The following is a 20329-nucleotide window of genomic DNA, read 5'->3' on the forward strand; positions in this document are numbered from 1 at the left end:
GGTGGGACCGGCGGACCCACCCGTCAGCTCCTCCTCCTACCTCTCGCCGGCCAACCCCAACCGCCATTGCCGCCCACGTCGCCGCAAAATCCGGCGCCCTCCTGCACCCGAGCTCGCATCCAACCACGTGGACACGACCCCCTCCACGTCCTCCACCTTTTTCCCCACTCACCCCGCAAGAAACGGCGCCGGTTTGACCTCCCCACGAGCTCCACCTCACCTCCCCACGTCACCGGCCGATCCCGCCTCTCCCGGCCACGATCTCCATCCCCGAGCCCTATATAAAGCACCCTCGTGCTCCCCTCCTCCATTTTCCCCTCTCTCCCAAGCTCCCCCATGCCCGGAACCCCCTCCTCCCCGTGAGCCCAAGCGCCGCCGCTCGCTGGCGGACTCCAGCCGGCCGCTGCCGCCGCTACCGCCGTCCCCGTGCCGCGCCGCTTGCATCGCCGGCCTCGCCGCGCTTTGCCGCATCCCGTCCACCGCTCCGCTTCCGCAATAAACCACCCGGGCACCGATTCCACCGTGAACCCGAGCTCCACCGTCACTTTGCCGACTCCGGCAGCGCGCCACCGCCGCCCTAGCCACCACCAAGCCACGCCACCGCCACCGTCGGCTTCGCCGCATCGCGTAGCACCCCGGCCTCTGCTTCGTTTTCCCGTTCCACCGCAGCAACACCATCTCCACCGCGAAGCCGAGGACGTCGCCGCGTTTGCCGCCTTCGGCCGCCTCTTACCGCTGTTCCTTGCCACCTCGCGCCACACCACCGCCTCTACTGCGTTCGCCGCGCTCCCCCGTACCCCGGCCGCTCCTCCACCTTCGTTGGAGACCGCCGAATCGCCGCCGTCGTCTTCGCCCCGTGGAGCGCCACCGCCTCCCTCCGCGGCCTCTCCCTCCGTCGCCGCGCCTCTCGGTGAGCCGCCTCCCTCCTCCTTTTCCTCTTCGCCGGCCGCCTCCCGTGCCAGCGCCGCGTTGCGCCGCCGCCGCCGGTTGTCTGGCCATCTGCGCGCTGCCCGGCCGTCCCCAGCCGTCCGATCGGCCTTGGCCGATCTGGGCCGTCCAACCCGTGGACCGGCGGTGGACCGTCCTTGTGGTCCCGGTCCACGGTGGACCGCCACCTCGTCTCGCTGACATGCGGGCCCCGCCTGTCGGCGCCGGCCCCCTCTCTTGCTGACGTCAGCGGCAGTCCTTTTCCTTTGTGAAAATATATAATAATTGCGCAATAAATCGAGTTTAATTCTAGAAATTCATTTAAATGGCTCAAAACTTCTAAAATTCATATCTAATTCATACGAACTCCAAATTGGGCCATTCAACTTGCAAAACTCATCTAAAATTGAGCTCTACATGTTTGTTTACTTTTTATGTACTGTTTCCTTGGTTTTTATTAGATTTTTCCTCGTTTTGAGTGCCAGCGTGTAGTTCCCGTCGTTTCGGAAGATCGCGTTCGCAAGGATAAGAGTTCAGAAGATCCAAGTGAAGAAGCAAGGCAAGTCACACATTCCCCTTGAGCATGTTGATCCCAATTTATAAATGTTTTACCGTTTACAAATAAATATGCATGTTTTGCTAATTACATGGGATCCGGGTATTACCTATCTGCTCGCTTGTGCCATATTTACTTGATATCTGTTCTTTGTCAATCTTGGGTAATAAATCGACTAGCTCATGTTACTTATGTGACCTAGCTAGAACTATAGAAAAAACACAATATTCTAATACGAAACCAAGTGCAAAACAAAGAATAGCAAAATACAGAAAAACAAACATGAATTATCATTTGATTGGACCGTAGGAAAAACATACGATAGGATGAGAAATATAGACTCATTGAAGACCTTGCTAAATTTCCTCCAAAATCTCTATTGAATTATCTGTACAATAGGAATTTCAAATGATATAATAGGATTCAATTCTTTGTTTCAAAAGCATTAAGCATTCATAGAACTTTTTCTATATTATAAACTCTCTAAAGAAAAAGAAGTCGAGGCTAGTCGGACGGGCGCCCCGGTCGCTCCACCCCAGGGGTGACGCGGGCGGCGAAACCTCATCGTCGCCCCCTCCCTTCCCCTCCTCTTCCCCGCCTCGCTGCCGCCCGAGCAGCCGCCGTCAAAGCCGGGCGACTGTAAAGACGGCGGCGGCAGGGCTCCCCTTTCCCCTTACTCCTAGTCAAATGGTTGGGGCGCCGACGAGACCGAAGCACGAGAGGCGCAGCCCGGTGACGATGGCCAGATCCGGCGCCATCGAGTTCGGATCCGGCCCTTCCTTGGTCGGATCTGTGCTAGATGCGTGGGTCGGCCGCGGAGGCGGCGGGCGCGAGGGCCGCACGGCGGCGGCGGCGGCGTCATGAGGGCCGCGCGGAGGCGGCAGCGATCGCAGCACGAGGACCTGCACGACGGTGGCTGCGGCTTGTGGACCGTGCATCAGCTGCTGCCTCTCTCTGGCCTGTGCACGGGGAAGCGGGTGGCGGCGGAGGCGTCTCTTCTTCCCAGCCGGCTGAAAAAACCCACCTTCGTGGAGCTCCTCCCCTCCTATGGCCAGATCCTGTCCTAGCCATGGGGAGCTTCGGGAGAGGGTGGACGCGGTGGCTTGTGCAAAGGACGACGGTGCCATGGCGACATGCGAGAGCAGGCCGTGAGCCTACCTAAGCCATGGGGTGGTGAACTGGGCTAACTGGTGGCTGATAAGATGATGTGGTGGTTCGACGACGGCTGTTGTGTGGGTCAGTGGTGGCACTAGACGGAAATCGTTGGCGAAAGCCTTGCTTAGCCTTTGGTTGGCACGACGACGGCGACACCTTTGGCGTCGTTTCCTTCTTGGAGGCGTCGTTATGGCATTTTTCTCCACCGCTACCAATCTCCAGGTGAAAACTGTGATCCGGTTTCCGGACGGGCGGTGGTGGTATTTCAAGTCGTTTCCTCCTTGGGGGCATCGTCTTGGAGAACCTTACCCATGCACCATTTGCTGTTGGTGGACTCCTGTGTCAGCTCGATGCACTAGATGCCTATGTGCTTGGCGAGGCCTTCTTCTTCTTGTCTCCTTTCTTGTATTGGTGGCATCCAGCTTCTTCGTCTGTCTCTGTCGGGTAGAGTCGGAGCTGCTACGTCGTTGGGGTGCGATGAAGCTTGGCATCGATAACATTTGCAGTTTCTCTTTAGGAATGTGGTTGTTGCCAGTGCAGGCTTTGGCGCTTCAGGGGCTTGGCTGATGTCCAAAGTGTGAGCTTGGTGTTGCTTTGCTTGGTTTGGCAGTGCCTACAATGATGTCGTGATCGCCGTGGAGTCGGAGCTGCTGGGTCGCTGGGCGGCTTGCTCGGCAACGATGACACGTGCCTTGTGATGTCAACGCTATGTGCCGCCTCTTCAGCATCTCGACATCGATGTTCGTCCTTGGATTCCGCTATTGTTTTCGTTGATAGTTTTGGCTAGAGTGGTATGGAGCTCCGTGCTTTTTAAGCCTGTCTGGATTTTTACTCCTACTTAATGAAATATAATTGGCAGTTCTCCTGTCGGTTTAGTTTTTTATAAAAAAAACTCTCTAAAAATTTCTATGTTTTTCTCCAAATGAAAGGCACTAAATAGAGCAATTTCTGCAGAAACCACATGTTCTTGCCGTTTCCCATCCCAGCTGGAAGCACAAAAATAACCGTTTCTGTTTTGGCACGAGAAAAAAGTTTCGTCCACCCATCATCCAATAGGCGGCCATTATGTAGCCACGTGTCATCCAAATTTGCAACTAGGAGGCAGAGGCTACGCAGCGCGCAGGATCTGAAACTGCAAAAAGAAAAAAGAAAAAATAAACTTCCCCCTCTTTCTAGCAGCTCCCCCCCCCCCCCCCCCCCCCTAAGTCCTCTCTACTGCTCGCTCTCGTTTTCCCCATCCGCACCGGCTGCTCCTCGTCGCGCCGACGCCTCCGCGCGCCAGCGAATCGCCGCCTCGAGAGGCCCCTCGTCGCCGATCAGGTGAGTGCCCCTCCTCGAGAGTCACGCTCGTTACTCGATTCCGCGGCTGTTTCAAGATCAGGCAGGCCCTAGAATCTGGGCGAAGGTTCTCTTGACTTCTGGTAGCCTTCGGGGGTTTATCTGGGCGTTTCCCGCGTTGAGGCGTCATGGACATGGGAGCCGTGGGGGATTTTCTAGGTAGGGTTTTGGTTGGGGCGTCGCTTTCCTCATATTTTGTCGGTGGCTTTGCTGGGCTTCAGGGGCGTGGCCTCGTCGAGTTTTTTTGTTCCTCGGAGGGGCGGCAAGGAGGCGGATTTGGAGCAATTCGTAAGACTAGTGGTGGTGGTGGTGGTGGTGGCTGGTTGGCGCCATGAGCTTCGTGTTCCGGGGGAGCAGAGGTGACATCGAGGCCGGAGGCTTCCCGGGGTTCGCCCCGGAGCGCCGCGCCATGGTGAGCGTTTCTGCTTAAATGTAGGTTTTGGCATCCTAAAGTAGATCTTTTTTTGTTATGAATTTCTGACTCCCATCTGTGTGGGGGGGCTTGTATGCAGCGGATTCATGCGGGTGGTCGGCCGGTGAACAGCAACCTGGCTTTTCTTGTCACTGGTAATGTGGGCATGCCCTTTGTACTACCGATATTATTAAGCTGTAAAAAATATCGATTTTCTAGTTAATGCGATCTATTATTCTTTTTGGGCAGTTCTTATGTTGTTCATGGTACTGAACTCACACCAGATGTCTCCGAACTTTTTGGTAAGTTATCAATTGATGGTATGTATTATGCTTATATAGCTTGATGGAGAAATTTCATGATTTGTCGGGTTGCGCGGAATTGTCTCTTGTAGGTTTGGCTGGTTTTGGGTGTGTTCCTAATGGCCACCAGCCTAAGGATGTACGCCACATGCCAGCAGCTCCAAGCGCAGGCGCAAGCTCACGCTGCAGCTGCCAACGGCTTCCTTGGACACACTGAGCTGCGGGTGCATGTCCCGCCGACCATAGCTCTCGCCACACGAGGCCGTTTGCAGAGCCTTAGGCTCCAACTTGCGCTACTTGACCGCGAGTTCGATGATTTAGGTGATACACTTTATTCACTTAGGTTAATTCATATACTGCTTCTTACTCTCCTGCAAGCATTACATTGTAGCTGATGTTTTGCTTGCAGATTATGATGCCCTTAGGGCCTTGGATGCAGACAATAGCCCTCATGCTCCTTCGATGAGTGAAGAAGAAATAAATGCTCTTCCTGTATTCAAATACAAGGTTCAGGCACATCAGGGAAGTGCCTCTTTCCGAAAAAGGTAAGATGTATTATCCTTTTGGCTACATTTTTTAGCTGGCATAGCAAACGCATGATAAGTCTACAACTGCCTTCCATCTCTGATAAGTAACCAACCATATAATTCCGAATTTGTCTACTTTGTATGGGATGTAACTAACCATTTAATTCTTTTGATTCTATAGTGATGGACCATCTCAACCATCTGTTTCTTCTACTGAATCTGGCAATGAGGTAATAAATAAATACTGACATGATTATGAAGAGGTTATTCTTTGAATGGCATCTACTGTTATTGTTTGCATAGGCATGTTGACATCCTGGCATGACTAAGATAGGAGCATAGAATGTGCCATCTATGTGTTCTTTAGCTTGTATTGATGGAAATCATTGAGCGTTACTCCCTCCGTCAACAAATATAAAGGATTCTAGGTGGTTTAGCAGAATTTAAGGTCGAGGTGAAATTACTTCGATGCTGCTAGCAGTTTTCTTGATTGGGAAATATCACGCCTAGCGGTGCAACCATCAGTGAGCAATAAATACAGTGGTTGGATGGATTTGGATAGTAGTACTACAAAATCTCTTATATTTGTGGACATATTTTGAACCCCAAAATCCATTATATTTGTGGAAAGAGTACTTGGTTACTTTGCGGTTATTTCATATTGTGGTGGTATTTCTTAGAATTAAAATGCTTTTTTGATGTTCACTATAGTCAACCGTGGTAGCTCCATAACAATCACAAAGTTGATGCTTACACTTTTATTTGTCTATTACTCAGCATGCCTAGAATTACAATCAGCTGTGCTGTTTGGTCTGGATTATCCTTGTTCTAGTGACTTGTTTTTTTTGCTGTGTAGAAAAAGCAGGATCGTTTCAAGGCTGATGCAACTGACAACACCCTGGAGGATGAGTTGACATGCAGTGTTTGCTTAGAACAAGTCGTTGTGGGTGATCTATTGAGAAGCCTACCATGCCTGCACCAGGTAATCATTATACTAGAATTATCTTTTTTTTAGACATGTATACTAGAATCATCTTGAGCTTGTTTTCTTTGTATGACAGCAATAGCAGGCTTTATTTCCTAGTTATATCTGCTGTGCTATGATCATGGTGCCTGTTAGCGTGTTATATAGTAACTGTCCTGACATTTTGTTAACCAAATCCCAAAACATGCTAGGAAACCACTATATTTGATGCCATTTGCAATTTATGTGTGTTTAGTGAAAAAGCAAAGGGAAAACTTTTGCATCATTTCCTATAGCTATCGTGTTTCGGAAAGGAATTGTTTCTTTTTCCAGTATGCTAAATGCTAAGTATCTTACTCTCTCCTGTTTCTGTAAGGTGTGGTTCGAGTGTTTGACTGTGATGGTCTTTGATGTTGAACCTTGGCCACTACACAAAATACGTGATCTGTGCTTGGTTTGGCTGCTTAATCTTGTATTCAAATTTGTACCGGTCTGAGTTCCAAATATGTCATATATGCTCACAATTTTTAGTAAAATTTAAATTTGAATGACCATAGCCACATCAATGACAACTATATACTGTGTTTTGTTATGTTCGAGTTTTCATAGTGATACGATTTATCCTATATGAGTGAAACTATCATACACTGGCTTTTTGCTGTTGTCTTTCAAGTTTTTAGCTTTCCATCGAAGGATTGACATTGGTGCTATTAGTTTTTTGTGTCATGAGGTGGGACTGCAAGGTTTACTTACTTTCCCACTTGTTTTGCAGTTTCATGCAAACTGCATCGATCCATGGTTGCGCCAACAGGGAACATGCCCAGTTTGCAAGCACCGTGTAAGCGATGGGTGGCATGGTGAAGCAGATGCTTCTAACATGGTATAAGCTGCTGGGAGTGGCCAGCAGGTCTTAAGCTAAAACTACTGACTTAACCCACGGAATGAGGATTAGCTGTTTAGTCTTGAGGAGTGTTTTTGTACATAAAAAAACGTTCACTTCTCTGTGATGTTTATGCATCAAAAGGTTGTGATATTTTTGGTTGACCTGTACCCTGTTCAGTATGAACTCACATACAATCCTTTTTACTCTGTTTCCGTGGGGAAATTGGCGTATTATGGGTGTTTAAGGCTGAAGATCAGTAGAGGATTTAAGATCCAAGAGTAGTGGTCTGGTCTCTATTAGTCTTAAGTAAAAATGATCTTAACTGTTAGTATTATCACAAGTAAAAAGGAGAAACTGATTTATGAGTTCTACCATCATTATATTTTTTTCCTTATTTAGGGCAATTAAGTTTTTGACTATTTTAAAGACTCTTAACTACTAATTTAGCTATGCTTCTATGAGTTTACTAATGTAGCCTCTATACTACGCGCACGCCAGCGTCCAAGCCGAGCAGCGATGCTGTGCACTCCCACTCGACGCGGTCGTGCTGCGACGCTTCAGCCTGGGCCTTGGATGGCAATTAGTCTGGGTTTCTTTTATGTTTCGACTGAATCATTTGTTTTGAACTCAAATATCCCGTATATGAACATCTGGGAAAAGGATAAAGAAATGGCGATACTTTATCTCGGTGAAAGAAAAAGTGGCGCTAGTTTATCTCGGTCATATCCAGGGTTTTGAATCTCCTGCTATAGCTGTTTAACAAGTGTTCTAACTATTGGCTCTCATGTACAATTTAGCCGCTATAGCTCCGTTTAGCTCGCTATAGTTGCCGCTACAGCTGTTTCAGAAGCTAATTACTAAATGTCTTAGCCCGCTATTTAAAACATTGGTGGTACCAGATTACATGGTTGCTATAACCAAAATTTCGAAGTACTCGTACAAGTTATTCCAGCACTCTGGCGCAAACGAAACTCGTGCAGTTCGGAAGCTATGTGGCGTTGATTTGTGCTGGGCCGAGCATTCTCCGATGATAAGCAAGTAGTGGGCCTTCTTTTCATTGATCTGTGACTGTGAGCATGGGTTTCTCTGCGAGCACATGGTTTCAAGGGATCTTCTGCGCACGAGATAAGAGTGCGACTGACTTCCTTTTTAGATTGCGAGATCGGGTAGACGTCTTAGGGTGCTTTTTGTTTCCCTTAGCATCCAGCCTAACTCATATCGTTTGATTTGTCCCAATAATTTTATCTTAGACGTAAATATTATCGTGCTTAATTATCCGTATTAGCTTAACCAAGCCAATAAGAGAAAATATCTGCTTAGTTATAGACATGTCTATGAAAATGAAAAAAAAATCCCACTTAAACCATACTCCCTCTATCTTAAAATATAAATATAAGATATTTTGATCGAATAAAATACACTTCAGTACTACAAATCTAGACATGAATCTATCCAGACTCGTAGTATTACGATGTGTTCCAATCGATTAAAATATCTTATATATTTTGAGACGGATGAAGTACAATACAATCCACATACGAAGGTTTCTTTGTCCGCACCGGCTAGCCTCTTGCTTGTGACTTGACATGGGGTTGGAGCCACGAATTAATTTGGGTTTTATGTTTGATTTTAGCTATATTAATCATGTTGTTTATTGTAATTAGTTATTTTTTTCTTATGATCTCGTTCAAAACTTAATCTCTACTTATTTTTAGACGGCCAGACACGACACTCTTTTTTCATCGGCAACGATAGCTGTCACGTCACGAGCTCAGAACTCCCTCTATCCTCAAAATATGACGTGTGTAATTCAGTACTAATTTACTATATTTTGTGATGGAGAGAGTAAACTTCGTAGCTCCACATGTGCTGAGTGCTTGAGCGCTACCAAAAGCTCTCATATTGTCGCTAGGGATAAGACTTCCCTAATTTTGTGTAGTTTGTAATTAACCACTGACATGTGGGTCATAGTAAAGTGGTGCATACATAATATGGGTGGTACAAGCATAAATTTAGGGTATCTTTGATTTGTAGGAAAAACATATGAAGTTTCGATTTCTCATTTTTGCGATTGAATTTAGGGTATATATGATTTCTCCGTTTTCTTATTCTTGTAATTGAAAGGGGTTAAGAGGATCCTTTTGTTTCCTATCGCTGGCTTGATCGGATCAGCTTTATTGCGGCTACACAGCCGCAACACCGCAACAACTCCAATTCAAAAATATGTTATTGGAGAAAGGCCCAGGGGTCTTCCGACTAGTTTCACAAGATGATGGGCTAGACGATCTGGGTTCGAAGCCTCACCCCTTTTAATTATTTGATATTAGATCATTTCCTAATATTTACGTCTTTCAAAGATATGTTATTGATACTGCAGATGCAGCACAGTTACAGCCGCAGCCAGCTATACCGAACAAGCCCATCAGTTCCTTTGGCACCAACCATCAGTTCCTTTGGCACACTCCACAGAGAATCCCCTGGACAGGAAGCGGAGAGCCGATAGGGAGGAGTCAGAGAGAGGGGTTGTTGTCCCTTCCCTTCATCAGTGAGCTGAGCCTGAGCCCCCGCTACATATGTGGTTCCTTCCGCCTGTAAAATAACGACATATAGTATGTGCCTGCCTGCCCCTCGCCATCCCCATTTCCTCCACCTTCCTACTACAGCTGCTTTCCGATGGATCACAGCGGCAGCGTCAGCGCCGGCGGCAAGATGATGGTGAAGGCGGCGGCGGCGGCGGAGTCGGCTTCTACCAACGAACGCACCCAGAGCTTCAGCGGCTGGTTAGTAGTACTCAGAATACATCTTCCCCCCTCGCTTCTGCTGTTAGCTCTACATGTCTATATTTTGTGGTCTTCGTGTGCGTGTGCCATTATAGTTGCTGATTGGCGATGTCGTTTTTACATGTCCTTCTTCGCTTCTTGTGCTTCAACTGATTATGATTTAAGGAAAAGAGCTTAGCGTAGAATCCACAGGCTCGACTCGCGCGAGATCTTTGTGTAGAGAAATGGGGAATTTCCACCCTTGTAATTAAGTGGACTGAGCTCGTATGCTTTCTTCCTCTCGTGCGCATAGATTCTCCATCGGAAGGATCCAAGAACCGTTAGTTAATTTTTGGCGGTAAACAGTGGACTAACGGAGCACTGCTGCTAAGGGAGTGAGCCGACGAGCTAACTAAAAAATTTAGAAGTTAGTGCTAGTAAATCGCAGGAGAAAAACTTGGTTGCCCACGGTTGCGCTTGTAACTGCTGATTTGCAAAATGAGATCTTTGTTGCATTGCTGGTATTGTAATTGTTCCGAGCATGGGAAGCTAACAAAAGACATCATAATCGCTAGGTGGGTGGTGTTAATTCAAGGATTCAAGGTATATCTGCTTTTGCGGGATTAAAGAAAGAAAGCTGGCAGTTTTCCTTATTGAATCATTATCTACTAGAAAAAAAAAGTTTTCCTTATTGGATGGCTGGCAAGGTTCTGCAGTGCTAGAGGATTCCTTTTTCCATTCCTCTCTCTTTTTTTTTTCTTTAAAAGGATGGCACATCGTGCGCCGTTCCATTATGATGTGATGTCTAGCACAAGGACCTATCTTTCTATACACCTTGTATTGCAGTATTGGTACATGCAGTTGAAATCAAGTCTGGAATGATGATACCCCATATACCACATCAAGCATCTCATCTTAGTGCTACTTTATTTATACTCCTTTAAAAAGAAGTAGCGGTGGTGGTGAATCTGTCATCACCCCACCACTAATTTCCTACTATTTTGGAATGGAGAAATGATATGTGGGGGTTAGAGGACCCACGTGATAAAGACCAACTCTCTATTTTTTATGGGAAGGGAAAAACAACAATGTGGGACCAAAGGACCGACATGTCGGTAACAAATTTATGTAGAAATTAAAAGATGACGTGTATGAAAAATAATGGTAATAACGAGTTAATGATAATTTTCATTAATTAAAATCCGTTGCAACGGCGAGGATAATAAGTTGGTATGACCTGATGTTTTTAAGCATCCCATCTGGTGTTTATATGTGAGCTGAGCTCATAATATTTTTGAACTCTATCATAAGATCATCACGAGTTGTTGGAATCAGTCAAGGTCAAAATGGCATATTGTCATTACGGTTCAAAGGCCACTGGCCAGGTGTGGCAAAATCATATGCAACTATTAAAATCCAAAGAGCTTGTATTCGTAAGCTATTTGACGAATCTTGAGAATGCCACCAATTTAACAACTCAGGGTAGGTTACAGAGTTATCTATGTATATTCCTGGCTAGCTCTTGTCACTTGTCACCTTGTGACCATTCATAAGAACCCGCTGGCTCATCTTGTTCTCCACTCTGGCTGCTATTACCCAGAGAGTGTTTTGAAAGTGTGCCTTGAAGCCATGAAGCCACTACTTCCTATCTTGAGTTCTGCCCAACAACATCAATACTGACAGGATACTGATATAGATATATATGCTAAATTATATGGCTATATGCTATAACAACATCATTTGATCTATTGACAGAAGCTGTAGGGGTACTGAGATGTGTGATGCAAGCAATGAGTATAAAATTATGGGTATGTTTGATCGTTTGGATCCTTGGTGATGACGCTCTCTCTCGTGGCCCGATCTTCTGGTTAGGGGATAACTCTCGCTTTGATCAAGTGCGACGTTTGCAACGTGGCTATCAACCATAACAAGTCCAGGACGCCGTGCAATCACTACACCACAAACGATGTCGTACCAACCGTGACGCACGGTTGATGATTCCTGCAATGCAAACGAGAGAACACTGCGAGAACAAGATAAGATGCAATCTAAATATTGCTAATAGGTAATTAAGCACAAAGAAATAGTTGCGATTGAAGTGGTACATCTAATCGATTCCGGCAAATCAACACACCAACTATTAGGGGCTCTGAATCTATAGTCGCCGACTAATCGAACGAGGACTACAGACAAGGTGAATGGCACTTGGCAAAATTCAACTAAACAAAACCCAATTGTTCTAGAGGCTGTACATAGACATTTAGAGAAGAAAATAGATCTAGGGTTTATGCTCATTCATGGGGGACACTTCCGAGACGGACCTAGTCTATTACAAGGCCCAAGGTCCAAATTCGGTTTCAGCAACAACACTGCCTTGTTTTGACGATTTCCGTTGACTCGGAATGAATTTGGATATGAGACCAGATGCGTTTGAAAGGTAGCAAGATAAGCTTTTCATGAAGTCCAAGATCACCCAAATCGGAGTTGGCATGAAGGTGTTAGGTCCGTTTGAAGTCAGTGCTGTCTCCGGAGGCCGAACTGGACTTGGACTTGGAATTATCATTGGAACGTGTGAAGCTATGTGCGTATCCGATGAAGTGATGTTCACTTGGCTAGAGATTTCTAGCGTGAGCCGAGCTTACTGCCTCAAATAGGCAAGACGCTCACCCGTGAGGAGAAACCATTCTCAACGTAGGCTTCATAGCAAGGTAACCAAATATGGGGCTTGGGCATGTGCGGCATCGCTGAAACAAGCTAGCTTGCCGGTTTGAGCCATAGCTCAACTTAGCCTGTGTTCGTTTGGGGAACTATAGCTCAACTTAGCATGTGTTTGTTTGGGGAGGGGAGGGGAACCCTTCCCCCGGAAATGCAAAATGCAGCAGCAGATTAGTACACGATTAATTGAGTATTAGCTAAAAAAACTTGAAAAATGGATCAATATGATTTTTATAACAACTTTTCTATAGAATGTTCCTGAAAAAAAAAATCATCGCTTTAGCAGTTTGGGATGTGCACGCGAAAAACGAGGAAGTAGAAGTTGGGAAAGTGTACTCCCAAACACACCCTTAGCTCCATCCGTCCCAAAAAGAGTTCAATTCTACTATTTGAAATTTGTCCCACAAAGATTGCAATTCTAGTTTATGGTGAGTGCTAGTACTAGCAAGGTGGGAGTAGTGATAAGGTGGAGAGTACTAGTAATAGGGGCACCCAAGTAATTTCACAGAAATACTAATTTCACAAGGTTATTGCTAGAATTACACTTTTTGGGACAGAGGGAGTACGTAAAGAAGTTAGTGCCAAATTGTTTGAACAATGTTGGTTGATGTAAATTCCAATTCGGTATGGTCTATCCGTCTATGTTAGGTGTGTACCCTTTTCTTAAACTTTATATGCAGTATGTTTTGTAACTCATAAAAACTCTGAGCTGCATTACTGTTAATTTGGACAATCACCGCCTAATCTTCTAATTTCATGCCTCTAATTTCAGTACTTTTGGACTGAAACTAGCTAGGATATGTTCCACTCTGATACACTGGATTATGTTTATTTTATGATGACCCATTATAAACTATGTTATTATTAGGTCTGAGATGTACTCTAACATCACCACCAAACTCCAAAGATTGTTCATGTGGGCATATAGAAAAATCTGATAATCTCTTTTGTTTGCTATGATGTTTTTTATTTGTTACTTTTATGTACAAATGAAGATCATGTTTGTGATATTATTGCTACGGTTTGTTCTTCTTTCAGCAATTCAGAGAAATTTTACCATATCGAAAGCCCTCATAAGAAAAGGAAGTCTCAGTATGAGCTGAGTGATACTAGGGTTTCATCACTGAAGTACAAGTTTCGGAACAGATTAGCTTGGCAGGAAGATGAATCTTCAAGAACAGAAAGCTTAGGATGCAACAGTATTTTCGTCAACAGGAACTATGACATGGATATGGTGAACAGAGTTGAAGAATTGGAGTCCTGTGACAACACCCAAAGCCTTATTGGTGGGTGCATTGAAGTGGACTCTATAAACGGAATCGAGAGCCACAAAATGCTGAAGGTCCAGGCATTTTCATCCAGCAGCTCAAGCAACAACATTTCATCTGATGCCTTCACTTCTTCCCGTAGTAATGGCACCAAAGATACTGACAGTTGGGATATGCAGCACCTGGAGTATGATCACCCTGGTCTAATGCTGCTACCATATGATGATGACATAGAGGAGGCATACGATGTACTAGGACAATATGATGTTGTAATGAAAAATGATCTAGCGAGTGGTGATGTTGATGGTTCTGCTGCTGGTGTCATAGATGAGAAGCTTTACTCGAATGGAATAGAAGATTTACTCATATTGCCAAGAGGCCAGAATAGCATTCATGGTGAGCATTCAAGAGTACCTTCCTTTTCTTCTTCTTGCATTGTTTGCTAGATGCAGATACTAACATATTGTGCGTGCCCCCATCTGGACGTGAATCGATCGAGCAGACGAGAAGAATAAGCTGACGATCGATCAAGAGTTTGAGCAGTATTTTACAAGGCTCATGCTTTAGCATTGATGATGTCATAAATCTCCGCTCTGTTCAACATCGGAAGACGCTTTGCTCCCTGCAGTCAGTGTGTGATTTGAGCTTAGCCCTGCACGAGCGAATGCGAGTGTTAGCTGCTATAGGAGCTAGGTGCCTATTTTTGTACATCTTCTTCACTGCTATGTATATATGTCTTCTGAGTTCTGAACGGACTAATGTACTCCTCTGAAGTCTGATCACTCGTTCCTCCAGTGCATCAAATCGCTTACTTTAATGTATGTGTCTGCCTATGTGTAGTTGTATATGCAAATATCGTTTGCCATTTGCTCCTTCAGAAGAAAACCAACCGGTAACTGGGAGTTAAACCTTGTTCACACCTTGGTAGTAAGCAGTAACCGTGTAGAATTGGTGGTGCCTGGAATTCAGGGTGTGTTTAGTTCACGTCAAAATTGGAGGTTTGATTGAAATTGTAACGATGTGATGGAAAAGTTAAAAGTTTGTGCGTGTAAAAAAGTTTTGATGTGATGAAAAATTTAAAAGTTTGAAGAAAAAGTTACGAACTAAACTAGAACTAGGCCTTAGAGGAGGTGGCTTCTCGCTCTTCTTTCCCCCTGGGATTATTCGTTGCTGTTATCTTTCCTGTGTGAGTGTGTTGAATAATCCAATGAAAGGTTTACAAGCTGTCAACCTATGCACATGTAATATCCCAAGGTACTTAGTTTAAATCTTCATAGGAGCGAATTTTATATTAGGCTATTTGAGGGCTAAGTTCCTAATCGGAGTAGCAACCTGTTTGATAGGCTAAGTTCCTAATTTAAAATGGCTGCATATATCTGATTGGATGAAGATGCCGGGTAAAAATTTCCCTTCTCTAAAAACAATGCACATATAATAATTTGTGGCTTCAAAATTTATCTTAAAATATAACTTCTCCATCAATGTTCTCTTCTTAATCAATCACAACCTTTCATTATTTAATTTCTCCAGATACCTTCCATTCTCAACAAATCATAGCCTTTTAACATTTAATTTTACCTACTTTCTAAGCATGTTCAACTCTAAAAATTATTATATTCTGAGAGGGGTGGAGGTAGTATAATTCGCAATTGTCCGTTATCGCAACAACCAGTTGGTTATTGACAAAAACAGGTGAATTTTGATTTTTTTTTTTACAAAAAAATTATACTAACGCCGTGTTTAGCTCCAAAGTTTTACATCACATCGAAACTTTTCTACACACAAACTTTCAACTTTTCCGTCACATCGTTCCAATTTCAACCAAACTTACAATTTGATATGAATTTTGTTGAACAGATCGAAAATCCAAGCGGTTTTAGTGCGCTTCGCTATCACCTATCGTCATAGTGTAAACCCTTCTACTTAGACGACGGCTCCGGGCATTAAAAAAAACAATAAGAGTAGCTATATGAACGTCACGTTAAAAAAAATAGTCAAATCATTTTTATACTATAAATTATCTACACTTATATAGTTATATGGTAATTACATTGTAAATTATAAAACTCATTCTGTAATTACATTGCAAGTCTATTATTTATATTATAATTTTCTAATACACATTTTATTAAAGAATCATGATTAAAATAATATTCTAATACACATTTTATTAAAGAATCATTTTAATCATGATTAAAAGAATCATGATTAAAGAGTAGCTATACAACGGAATCATGTTTGGACGGATGATACCAGTTAGTAATCAAGTCCTAATACATAACCGGTACTAACCGATATCGGGTGATATCTATCATGTATCATGCGATTCTTACCACGTAAAAGGTGATACTTGCGAGACATCAGGTGATACCTATCATGTATCATGCGATTCTTACCACGTAAAAGGTGATACTTGCGAGATATCAGGTGATACCTATGAGATATCTTTTTTTTAACATTACCTATGAGATATCAGGCAATATACTTACCAGATATCAAGTGATTTCTACTGGGTATCATAAGCTAGATGTCAGAGAATGAACTCCTCCACCAGGGAACCGTGAGGCCCCCCTTTGTGAGTTCGGCCAGGGGCAGCGAGTGAGATTCGAGGATTTGGTAAGCGGAGCTGTGTGATCTTGAGGGGGTTAGCCCCTCCCCCCCCCCCCCAAAAGACGATGAGACCAAAGAGGTTTATACAGGTTCGGGCCGCTAAGAAGCGTAATACCCTATTCCTGTGCATGATTGATTGAATGTAGAACACAAGTGCTTGGGGTTGCCAGACCTAAGCGCCAGTTCGCCCCCTAGTCCCCCCCTCCACCACTAGGCTTGGACCTCCTTTTATACCTCAAGGGGTTACCACATGGGCCCAACAACCTAACCTAGCTCCGGTGGAGAAGTATTATAATCTTTGCATTAAATGCATGTCTTGTCTCTGTGCTTGGGAAGCCAAGCACACGTCGTCTTGATGATTGGGCCTGTCAAATCTTGCCGCCTGACACAGGGGGTGCCCCTGTCAGTCACCATTTAATGGGTGAAGACTTCTGGGCTCCTATTACACCGGAAAACGGGAGCCTTGCTTTGACCAGAGCGGGAGGACCGACTTCGGCTGGGATAAGAGGATGAGAACCTCTCACCATCACTATTTGATGGGACATGTCAGGCTGCACGCCGCCTGACACACGAGCAGCGCACAGGCGCACTAGCCAGTCCCATCGGTCATTCGACCGGTCACAGACCGGTTGAGTGCACTGCACGCCGCATTAAATGTGGCGTGGCGCGACCACTCGAGACGCCATAAATGCGGGTAGGTGGGTACCTGGAGGTGGACACCTAACCCACCGTACGTGGTGACCTATAGAGGGGGTCGGGGGAGCCCGACCCCTAGTCACGGGAGGGGGCGGCCGCCGCCCGACCTCGGGCCCGATCCCCCCTCGGGGGGGAGCCACGTGGCGTCTGGGGCGGCCTTCTCCCTCTAGTCTCGGCCAGGGAGTGGCCGCCGCCCTACCTCGGGCCCGACCCCCCTCGGGGGAGGGCCACGTGGCATTGGAGGGCAGCCTCCTCCATCCAGTCTCTGGGAAGGAGTGGCCGCCGTCCTACCTCGGGCCTGACTCCCCTCGGGGGAAGGCCACGTGGCATCGGGGGGCAGCCTCCTCCGACTAGTCTTTGGGGAAGGAGTGGCTGCCACCCCCACCTCGGGCCTGACTCCCCTCGGGGGAGGGCCACGTGGCATCGGGGGGCAGCCTCCTCCGACTAGTCTTTGGGGAAGGAGTGGCCGCCACCCTACCTCGGGCCTGACTCCCTTCGGGGGAGGGCCACGTGGCGTCGGGGGGCAGCCTCCTCCCTCTAAACCTGATACCCCCGGGCTCATATCACCGACACTAGACATACCTGACGCCAATGTCGACGACCACTACCGTCCTCCCTCCCTCCCCGTGGCTCTAGCCATCGCCGCTTCTCCCTTTCCCGGCTCCGGCTACCACCGCCACCGCCTCTCCCTCCCCTAGCTCTGGCCACCGCCGCCCCCCTTCCCTCCCATGGTTCCGACCACCGCCGCCGCTCCCTCCCCCGGATCCGGCTACCACCACCACCACCCCTCCCTCTCCTAGCTCCGACCACCGACGTCACTCTGTTCCCTGGCTCCGGCCACCGACGCCCCTCCTCTCTTCGTCGATATATCCCTCGCCACCGGCTCGCGCGGCCGCGACGCGACGTAGACGAGGTCCTCGACGTCGCGGGAGCTCATCGCGCGGGGCTCGTCGCCAGCAACCGCGTCCTCCTCTCGCCAAGCAGGTCCTCTTCCCCAACCTATGCCGAAGGTTCTCACTGACAGACGGCAGCCACCTTCTCCTCACGGCTCAGGCACTGAGCTCTCGCTTCTCTTTGGATAGACAACGAGGACGAATGATCCCATCCCGACGGGATCCCGATATGTATCATTTCCGTATTATTTACTTGGAGCAGGACCTAGAAGCATACTTAGGCCTCGTTCGTCTTAGCGTTTGGGCTAAGCTTAACTCAGGCACGCAAAAACAAGGTATATCATTAGCAAATGATTAATTTAATAATTAATTGCTACGAATTTAAAAATAGAATTTGTTTTTTTCTTAAAAAATTATATAGGATTTTTTTTCATAAAACACGTCGTTTAATATATTGGGAATTATGCTAAAGAAAAATAGAAAAGTTGCCATTTTGAGTTGCTAAAAAGACAGTCTTACATATATAAGAAAGAGAGAACAATCACGTTAAAAAGATTGATTGAAATCACGTATGCAATTACCCCCAAAAAAAAATCACGTATGCGGCGTCGTGGAGAGTTTCCACGGTAAAGCGCCAAGACAAGCGTTAAACAAAGCCGTACTCTGTACGTGCCCAAGTTCGACTCACCTGCGGCATCTTGCCTGCACGGTTTCAGTCAAAGACCCAAGAGGCCACCAACTTCCCTCTCGTCGCCACAGCCATGGCCACCCTGTCGCTGCAGGTGTTCAGAGTTATATTTGCACACTCAGAGTTGAGTTACTGGCAATCTGCAACAGTATTATATTCGCACATTCATATGGATGAATGGATCTACCTGTGGTATGGTATCCGAGCAGATTTTCTGAAGCTTTTCTGAATCCACCGGCAGATTTTCAAGCCGATCAGGCAAGAAAAATATATAGAGTAAAGTCTATCACCGGTCCCTAAAACTTGTACTACCGTTGTGTCATCCCGGTCTCTAAACTCGCAAATCGACCGTTCAGATCCTCAAACTTGTTCGACTGTGTCATCCCGGTCCCTAAACTTGCAAATCACTCGTTTAGGTCCTCCAACTTGTTCAGTTGTGTCACCCCGGTCCCTAAACTTGGATTTGAATATCATCTGGGTCAAATAGGACGGTCTAAAGACTTTATATTTAAAAATAATTCATAACTTTTTCATGTGAACTCTAATGAAGACAAACTTTATATTTAACTTATAGCCCTCGACGCGATCTACAACTTTGTAGTTGATTTTTTTTATTTATAAGTCATTTTTTTCCCAAAATGTAATTTTAAAATTAAAATTTCAAAATCTATAAACATGCAACAATATTTTGGGACCCTAAACAGTTTTAATTCAAAAACTTTTCAATTACAAAGTTGTAGCTCGCGTCGAGGGCTACAATTTTGATATAAAGTTTGTCTTTATTAGAGTTCACATGAAAAAGTTATGATTTATTTTTTAATTGAAAGTTTTTAGACCATCCTGTTTAGGGACCGGGGTGACACAACTGAACAAGTTGGAGGACATAAACAAGTAAGTTATCTGCAAGTTTAGGGACCGGGATGACACAGTCAAACAAGTTTAAGGATCTGAACGGTCGATTTGCAAGTTTAGAAATCGAGATGATACATCAGTAAAATTTTAGAGACGGTGATGGACTTTACTCAAAAAGATATTAGCGAAACGAGATCATACCAGTGCTCAGGTTGGTGTGAAAGCTGAAAAAAACGTCGTTGTTCGCGTGAGCAGGTATTGCCGCGGCCGCTCTACAGGGACATGAGGCTGCTGGGACCCGCCGCACGTGGGCTGGCTCCCCCGCACCTGTTGCCGCCCGCCGTGTACCACACGCCGCGCGTCGTCGTCGTCTCGTCTCGACTCGACTACGTGTCCGTGACGCGCGACACCTCACCGGGGAGAGGACGAAGAGGAGGATTGTACATACTCTACGCCGGGGGGCGCGTCAAATCGGCGAGGTGGATCCAGGTCCGGTGGGAGGGGATGGCGCGGGGCCCAGCCACCCCCACGTGCGGTGCCGAGCATGCCTCGGCGCCGGGGGGAGTGGAGTGGGGACTGGACTCCATCCCCATCCAGCCCACACCCCTCCACACCTCCGGAGAGAAAGGAAGGTCGTCGGTCGCCGTCACCGCCAGGAACTCATATCCCCCCCTCCTGTCGCGCGCGCACGTTTCGGCCTCCGATTGCACCGGTGGAGCGCCCGCTACAGCGCCTCGCTCGCGGTTGATTGCCCCGGCCCCTACACGGCTACACCTCCCCAACG

At 46.3% G+C, this 20329-nt stretch overlaps 2 protein-coding genes, 1 long non-coding RNA gene and 1 pseudogene across 6 annotated transcripts; 3 read left to right on the forward strand and 1 right to left on the reverse strand.

The window, feature by feature from the left end:
- The first annotated feature begins 2170 nt into the window (after positions 1-2170).
- Positions 2171-2689, forward strand: LOC112938164 (uncharacterized; annotated as a pseudogene).
- Positions 2690-3841: 1152 nt separating this feature from the next.
- On the forward strand, positions 3842-7340 carry LOC4332396 (E3 ubiquitin-protein ligase SDIR1). Of its 4 annotated transcripts, none has more exons than XM_015773051.3 (9): positions 3842-3958; positions 4198-4408; positions 4489-4543; positions 4638-4690; positions 4783-5011; positions 5100-5235; positions 5399-5447; positions 6074-6199; positions 6954-7340. In XM_015773051.3, exons 4-9 carry the CDS (start codon positions 4643-4645, stop codon positions 7065-7067), a joined length of 702 nt encoding a protein of 233 aa, XP_015628537.1. In that variant the 5' UTR covers positions 3842-3958; positions 4198-4408; positions 4489-4543; positions 4638-4642; the 3' UTR covers positions 7068-7340. The 4 variants fall into 4 exon arrangements, with proteins under 4 accessions (XP_015628537.1, XP_015628534.1, XP_066164704.1 ...); XM_015773048.3 differs by having other exon boundaries at positions 4198-4388; XM_066308607.1 differs by lacking the exon at positions 6954-7340 and adding an exon at positions 6558-6747 and having other exon boundaries at positions 4198-4388.
- Positions 7341-9662: 2322 nt separating this feature from the next.
- LOC4332397 (uncharacterized) lies at positions 9663-14627 on the forward strand. The gene is made up of 3 exons (XM_015773078.3): positions 9663-9844; positions 13577-14202; positions 14309-14627. Exons 1-3 carry the CDS (start codon positions 9738-9740, stop codon positions 14371-14373), a joined length of 798 nt encoding a protein of 265 aa, XP_015628564.1. The 5' UTR covers positions 9663-9737; the 3' UTR covers positions 14374-14627.
- On the reverse strand, positions 14625-19882 carry LOC107280226 (uncharacterized). The gene is made up of 4 exons (XR_001544176.3): positions 19747-19882; positions 18881-18918; positions 18694-18781; positions 14625-14764 (listed from the first exon to the last, which is right to left on the reverse strand). It is a non-coding gene; the product is annotated as an uncharacterized lncRNA (long non-coding RNA).
- Positions 19883-20329: the final 447 nt, after the last annotated feature.

This window comes from Oryza sativa, chromosome 3, assembly GCF_034140825.1.
Source record: "Oryza sativa Japonica Group chromosome 3, ASM3414082v1".
Classification (NCBI taxonomy): domain Eukaryota; kingdom Viridiplantae; phylum Streptophyta; class Magnoliopsida; order Poales; family Poaceae; genus Oryza; species Oryza sativa.

Bases quoted from the DNA above. Each gene is read 5' to 3' on its own strand.
- LOC4332396 (XM_066308607.1), top strand. From the start codon at position 4,308: ATGAGCTTCGTGTTCCGGGGGAGCAGAGGTGACATCGAGGCCGGAGGC. The intron at 4,544-4,637 runs GTAATGTGGGCA...CTTTTTGGGCAG, and splicing joins CCTGGCTTTTCTTGTCACTG to TTCTTATGTTGTTCATGGTA. The intron at 5,236-5,398 runs GTAAGATGTATT...TTGATTCTATAG, and splicing joins AGTGCCTCTTTCCGAAAAAG to TGATGGACCATCTCAACCAT.
- LOC4332397 (XM_015773078.3), top strand. From the start codon at position 9,738: ATGGATCACAGCGGCAGCGTCAGCGCCGGCGGCAAGATGATGGTGAAG. The intron at 9,845-13,576 runs GTTAGTAGTACT...TTCTTCTTTCAG, and splicing joins ACCCAGAGCTTCAGCGGCTG to CAATTCAGAGAAATTTTACC. The intron at 14,203-14,308 runs GTGAGCATTCAA...TCGATCGAGCAG, and splicing joins AGGCCAGAATAGCATTCATG to ACGAGAAGAATAAGCTGACG.